This window comes from Magnolia sinica, chromosome 4 (assembly GCF_029962835.1).
Source record: "Magnolia sinica isolate HGM2019 chromosome 4, MsV1, whole genome shotgun sequence".
Lineage (NCBI taxonomy): Eukaryota > Viridiplantae > Streptophyta > Magnoliopsida > Magnoliales > Magnoliaceae > Magnolia > Magnolia sinica.
In genome coordinates this window covers 20,666,127-20,672,654 of record NC_080576.1, presented here as the reverse complement: position 1 = coordinate 20,672,654, position 6,528 = coordinate 20,666,127, and the positions used below count along the sequence as shown (strand labels likewise).

The 6,528-nt window shown below is 43.7% G+C and overlaps 1 protein-coding gene across 3 annotated transcripts; it reads left to right on the top strand.

The window, feature by feature from the left end:
- Positions 1 to 300: 300 nt before the first annotated feature.
- Positions 301 to 6,290, top strand: LOC131242713 (B-box zinc finger protein 22-like). Of its 3 annotated transcripts, none has more exons than XM_058241539.1 (4): positions 301 to 1,044; positions 1,124 to 1,311; positions 5,405 to 5,742; positions 5,955 to 6,290. In XM_058241539.1, the coding sequence occupies exons 2-4, from the start codon at positions 1,129 to 1,131 to the stop codon at positions 5,965 to 5,967; spliced, it is 534 nt and encodes a 177-aa protein (XP_058097522.1). In that variant the 5' UTR covers positions 301 to 1,044; positions 1,124 to 1,128; the 3' UTR covers positions 5,968 to 6,290. The 3 variants fall into 3 exon arrangements, with proteins under 3 accessions (XP_058097522.1, XP_058097521.1, XP_058097520.1); XM_058241538.1 differs by having other exon boundaries at positions 5,952 to 6,290; XM_058241537.1 differs by lacking the exon at positions 5,955 to 6,290 and having other exon boundaries at positions 5,405 to 5,853.
- The last annotated feature ends 238 nt before the right edge of the window (positions 6,291 to 6,528 follow it).

Here is a 6,528-nt window from a genome sequence, read left to right as displayed (position 1 = left end):
ATGGATGGCATGGATGAAACACATACATCATTGTGGGGCCCACATAGCATCGACCACCTTCCATTGGCTGATGGCAAGGGAGTAGCCAATCCGTTTCCGTGTGAATCGTGATCACCCTTAGTGTGGGTCCCACTTTTTACCCTCTGGCGCATCAGGACCCTACGGACACTCGTTCCTCGATCCGGCTTTTTTATCGGTTGGTGTATAATTTTCGTAAACTCGTAATTTTGGCGCTTGAATCGAGGGCATTTATGTCATCTTTCTACTTTTATTATTCTCTTCGTATCTTTTCGGCCGTTACCAACAAAATATCTCTTTTCCTCTCGCCGCCTTTCCACTTTCCAGACCAAATAAAATCTCCCTCTATAGCCGGAAGAAGCCACAAAAACGCCGGAAAATCTCGTTTCCGACGCAGCAAGCGGACGGGTTCGCCGGAAAGCGGAAATTAGACTGCGAGAAGAGAAGAATCGATTGAGATCTGGATACGGTTGCAGCGATCGATCTTGCAAACGATCCATTCCGTCGGGAAATTACTCTATCGGAGAAATGGAGTAGATCCTGCTCGTCAAATAGCTGAAAAATCGATCGAAAAATCAGTTCTCCTGAAATCTACAGATCCAGTTCAAAGCTCCAAATCACATCGCCTGAAACAGGACTGAAGAACAAGGAAGAAATTATTACATTGGGAACGGCGAAATAGGATCTCCCGCGGGTCGAGATTTTCCGGTGAGTAAATACTGCTCAGAGAAGCAAGGTCTTATCGGTTTATGCCGCGGGATAAAGGGAAAACTCGCCGGAAAATCGAGGTGACTAGAGTCAAGGAATCGGAAAATCGGTTTCCATTGACAAACACCGCCGTGAAATCGAGGTTTCTGACAGTTGCAGATTTCGTGGAAATGCGATTTTAGTCTGGTAAGCGAAACGGAGTTTTGGAGGAAAAGAGAAGAAAGAAATTCCAAAAATCTCTCCGACAAATTGAGTTTTCGTGTCGCGCGGTATTTTGGTGTCAGCTTATCAGCTCGATATCGAAGTCGAGCCGTTGAGGTGATTTTCCTTTTTATTTTTTTTTTTCCATTTTTACCCCTGTAATTCATTTTATTTATTTATGTATTTATTGGAGTAGGGAAGATGAAGATCCAATGCGACGTTTGCGAAAGAGCGGAAGCGTCGGTGCTATGCTGCGCCGATGAAGCAGCGCTTTGTTGGGCTTGCGACGAGAAAGTGCACGCCGCGAATAAGCTCGCCGGAAAACACCAGCGCCTTCCTCTCTACAGCCCCTCTTCCCAAACTCCAAAATGCGACATCTGTCAGGTAATTACTTGATGCTAATCTACGCAGTGTGCGCAATGCGCATATTCGTCTAACTTGCATTTCAACCGGTTTTTTAAAGATGTGGTTTCTCCTCCACCGTACGCGTAGGGCGCATTCAGTGGTGGGGATCAGATGATAGTCCAAACGGTGCGATTTTCAGGATTCGATCCATCCGCACTATGAGCCGCACGATTTGAATGGTGCGGATGATCGGTAGTCCAGATAGAATGCTGGATACACGGTGGTGGATGAGATGTCACAACTTGAAGAACTGTGGTGAACTATCAGCATAAAATCTTAATTGCGTTACTTTCTTTCCAAGTTAGTGGATTGCCTCAACATGTGCGAGCCGCCTACCATGTATGAAGTGCTAACACGTTTGCCAACTCGGCACAAGCGTGCGAGATTCGGGCCTTTGGTTAGATGGCCCTGCCCACGAATCAGATTCGCCACTTTTTCTCCACTCTTCCTGTGCACGTGTGGCCGCGTTTGATGTCCGTCCTGCATCTCACACGTGTCACTGGATTAGTCCGTCCAATCAGCGTCAGAAAAGGCACACGTGTACGTCAATCATCACCGTCCTAATAATATTAGGCTCTGAAATATAGGCTGAAAAATCAAACCTATTACTGTCAGCACTGAGCTGGCAAATGGTCGCACATCAAATCATGAGTGAAAGAAATGGACCACCGTCCAAAATCAAGGGCGGAAATTGGGTGTTTCATGCATTCGATGATTTTGGCAACTTAAAAAGGGTCCCATGATTTGGCAACCTAAACGATCATGCATGTGCAACGCCGCACCGTCCCATATGTTGTCGTATCTTCTTACGGATAGCCCCAAATGCACGGGATGTGATTTTTGATACGCAGTTATAGGGGAGATTTGATCACCCAACAGCCAGGTACCGCAGCTTGTGGTGCTCTGTACGATCTTCCCCTGTCTAACGTACCACTTGTGTAGAACATCGTTACTGTAAAAACGGCAGGCCTTATCATGAATATTATATAATAAAAAAAATTGCTTGGTATACGCCACACTCTCACCATGATGTAAGTGTTATATCGACACCATCCGTTCTATTTTACGAGATCATTTCATGGCATGACAGAAAACGAGGCAGATCCAAAGCTCAAGTAAACTACGCTACATACGGAAATAACAAATAAGCAGAGAATGCTTCTCACCGTTGAAACCTTCATGGGCCATTCTAATGTTTATTTGCCATTCAAATTGTTCATGAACTCACAGATAAAGGAAAAAGAGTAAAGAAAAGAAAAGTAAATGTCAGATTGCTCCAAAACTTCTATTAAGCCCCTTTCTTTAAATAAAACAAATATCATTGTTTCAAAACTTTTATAACCCTATGAAATTTTTAATGATAGACATTCAATATCTATTGCTTCTGTGGTGTGAACGACTTGAGATTTGAAGCTCTCTTTTTTGAGCTCAAGCCTAAAACAATCTTGCCAAATGAGCATGCGGTTTGGATTCAACACATACATTATGGTGGGGCTCACAGAAATTGATAACCATGGAGTTGGGTGGTGCAATCGCTTTCTGATTAATTGAGAACAGCGGTCTTTCTTGACTTATTGTTCGTATTTTTTAGAATGGCTATCTTTAGTGAGGCCTTCGTCAAGCTTAGGGGTGGTGTGGTGATGTGATGAGATTTTATTAGTGGGCCATGCACTGTTCAGTCCGTGTTCAGCCCATCTTTTGGTAGTATGCCTATCGATCAAATCTCACCACATCACCGAACCGCCACCAAGGGTTGTGAAGGCCTCACTACCTAATCCACATCCCCATCTTTATAATAAGGATGATCGTTCTCGGACATGGATTGGCTGGTCAACCCCACGCCACCTCTACAGGCAGTGAAATAATGCGGTGAGTTTTGATTGGCCAGCCGCCAGTCTTTTTTTTTTCAGAAGTTTTCAGGTGAGGTCTGATAGTACGCACGCCTGCATACTGCTGGCCAGTTAAAACTCATCACATCATTTCACCACTGCTGGGGTGGTTTGGGTTCCACTACCCAAACTCCCTCCATCGTTTTCATGGACAAGTGGCAAGCAAGCAAGAAAGTGGGTAGTGAAGTGCTCTCAACCTTTCGCAGGCTTTCGGGGTTTACCTTGACATGGATGTTTTATCATGCTTTTTTTTTTCAACTCATTTTAAAGCATGAGACCAAAATTAAAATATATTCAGAACTCTTTTCAGTTTATTTCTGAGGAATGTGCCTAAGATTGAAGTATATCCGAACCTCAAGTGGACCACACCATAAGAAACAGTGGGCATTGAATGCCTACAATTGAAAACATCTTTTGGGGCACAGAAGTTTTGGATGAAGCTATTATTTGTATTTTCCCTTTATCCAGTCCATGTGACCTTATGAGCAGGTTGGATGACAAACAAATATCACTCTGAGCCCTAAGAAGATATCACCGGCGGATGTCATTATCCCTTGTATTCTGTCGTGTGGTCAAGTTGAGTTTTGGATATGCATCGATTCTGGGCTCCTGCCTAAAATAAGGTGGAAAAGAAGATGGAACATACATCACGGTGGGCCCCACAGTCTTCACACTGTGATAAATGATGGTGAGTGACTCAATACACAATCCGTGCCTGCAAGAAAGATGGTACGGTCCCACGTGGTAACGTGGCATGTAGGTGATAAGTTATGATTATCACGTGGACCTTACAGTGAACCAAAACAAATGGGTTCATGGTTCAGTGAACCAAAACCGTTGATTTGAGGAAACAATTTCTTTTTAAAAAAAAAAAAACTCAAAATTTTTTAGAGGCTCTCCGTTCGTTGAAGATCAACAGTCTGAATTAGTGGATAACCGTTCTCGCTTTTTAATGAGTGGGTGCACCGGATGGTGAGGAGTTCACCACGCACCTTTGTCGCCAAATGATGTGGCGAAATTTGATTTAGGAGGTATGTGCTGTAAGAGATGGGCCCAGCCTTTTTAAGGTTTTTCAACTGAGTGCCTACTTCGTCCTTTCTAACAGCATCCAGCCCCACTGATTAAATCTCACCACGTCATTTCAGTGGGTGGTGAGCTCCTCACACCCAATCCACATCCCACGATCCTGTATATCTAAATTGTGGGCACCACAATCACAGATGCATGCGTGTGAATGTTCATATTCTTTCAGAGTATCAGTGTTTTACTTGAACCTGGTTAATCAGTAAACTCATAGTCACGGCAATGGTGGAAGTATTCCTTCTTGATAGAGGTGAGACTGGTCAATGCCCCCAGACATAATAAGATTTGATTGGACCGAAGGTTTCCAAACATATTTTGCCTGGGCTCCATGTCAAGACCTGTCATCCAATTAAATCCTGCCACATCCATGTTCTGTCTATGCCCAGACTATCTGCAAATAATTGGGCAAAGGGCTCAGATGTAGCCTGGCCCACTGTCTATGCAACTAGGCACGGACCTGACCAAACCACTGACGAGGGTAAAATTCAGCCGGGTCCACTTCTAAGCAACTAGGCAGCCCATCAGTGTTAAATAAGTGTTGCCCAGCAATTCTGTTGCATCGAGCCGTTTTACCAACATTGGCCAGAAGGATGGCAGCTTTAAAATTTAATGATTTTTAGGCGGCAGCCAAACAGGCCCTTAGTCTGATTTTTCTCATTTTGTCCTGGAACTATTTTTCTTCCCTCCTACTTTATCTATGATTCTTATTCATTTGACCATAATACCCTTTTTCATGGCTGCCCCCTCCACTTGCAGTTTAGCTGCTACTCTTTTGTTTTGAAGGTTTTGACTAGTTCAAATACCAGTTAGAGCTAGTCTTTGGTGGGCGTTGCTACAAATTACTAAAATTGCAGTGGTCCAAAAAAAAAAATTGATTAGTGGTCCACTTCAACATGTGAATTCTATTTTTGGGCATGTTGATTTGTCCAAAAGCACCTTAAAAATGATCAAAATGCCCCTCTTAATCTGTAAATTTTCAACGGTAGAAAATAACATCACATGTGCGATGTGGATATATGTGCCTTGCAGGGCACACTGGATTTCTACCCCCTTTTATTGGTGGACATGTACTTAAGCTGGTTTCATTCAATTCCCTGTAGGAGAAGGCCGGATATTTCTTCTGTTTGGAGGACAGGGCGTTGCTCTGCAGGCAGTGCGATGTTTCGATCCACACCGCCAGCCCTTTTGTGTCATCCCACCAACGGTTCCTCGTCACAGGCGTCCAGGTTGCTCTCCAACAACACTCCCTCAACACTGCAGTCAGCAGCAATCCATCCAGTTCTTCAACATCAAATGCTGCGTCATCAGCCCAACCAGCCAATAACAAGCGGCGGGCCAGCATCACCCCTCCTGCCTACTCCGCCCAACAGATGGTGGGGTACAGACCGCATTGGCCATTGGATGAGATGCTCGTAACAAGCGGAGAATTTGATGCTGGGTATGGATTTTCAGAGCTTGGGTCCTCAGGGGCCAGTAGCCAATAAATTACTTATTTACATATCTCTGTGCATTTACATGAGTAAAAACACATTAAAAAAAAAAAAAAAAAGTTTTCATGGGTACAAGCTAGCTAGAATTGCCATTTAAAAAAAAAATTAAAAAAAATCATGGTGCTGTATTTTCCTTTATTTTTCATATGTTTTTCAGCAGGATGTTGGCCTGAAGTTGTTTGGAAGAGACGCATTTAACGGCGTGTTTGGAAGGACTTGGCAATTTGCAAGTCCTTTCAGTTAGCATTGAAACAAAGGGCAGTTGTTGGGTTCCCATTCCGGCTTTCTCAAGTTGCAAGTGAGACGAGGCTATAGAACAGTCCTTTGTCGTATTTGCAATTTGGACGTTTGTATCCCATTCGGTGGCCGATGTCTTGCGTTTGGATGTAAGGAAATAGAGATAGGAATTTCTTCCCTAATAAAGTGGGTAGCAACTGATGAATGATTTAAATGACTTTCAAATCAGTGGCCCATTCAAAAGGTATAAGCTTGGGCACGTTATCTGGCGAGAGTTTCAATACCCATCTATGAAATGGTATATCATTGGCATCCATAATACAGATGGCTACAAAATGTGGATTGATCCAAACCATCTAAACCATGGGAGCATTTGGGGACTGAGCGTTGAGCCTAGCCCAAAAGTAACAACTCTTGGATGGTCGGGCTCTGTGAAAATTACACACCTGTCTAATACCATGATGTGCTAGCCTTTTGGGCACTAAACGGTCGCTTTA

What these genes read in the sequence shown, in the direction of transcription:
- LOC131242713 (XM_058241537.1), top strand. Translation starts at nt 1,129, where the DNA reads ATGAAGATCCAATGCGACGTTTGCGAAAGAGCGGAAGCGTCGGTGCTA. An exon ending in CAAAATGCGACATCTGTCAG is followed by an intron (nt 1,312 to 5,404) that starts GTAATTACTTGA and finishes AATTCCCTGTAG; the next exon opens with GAGAAGGCCGGATATTTCTT.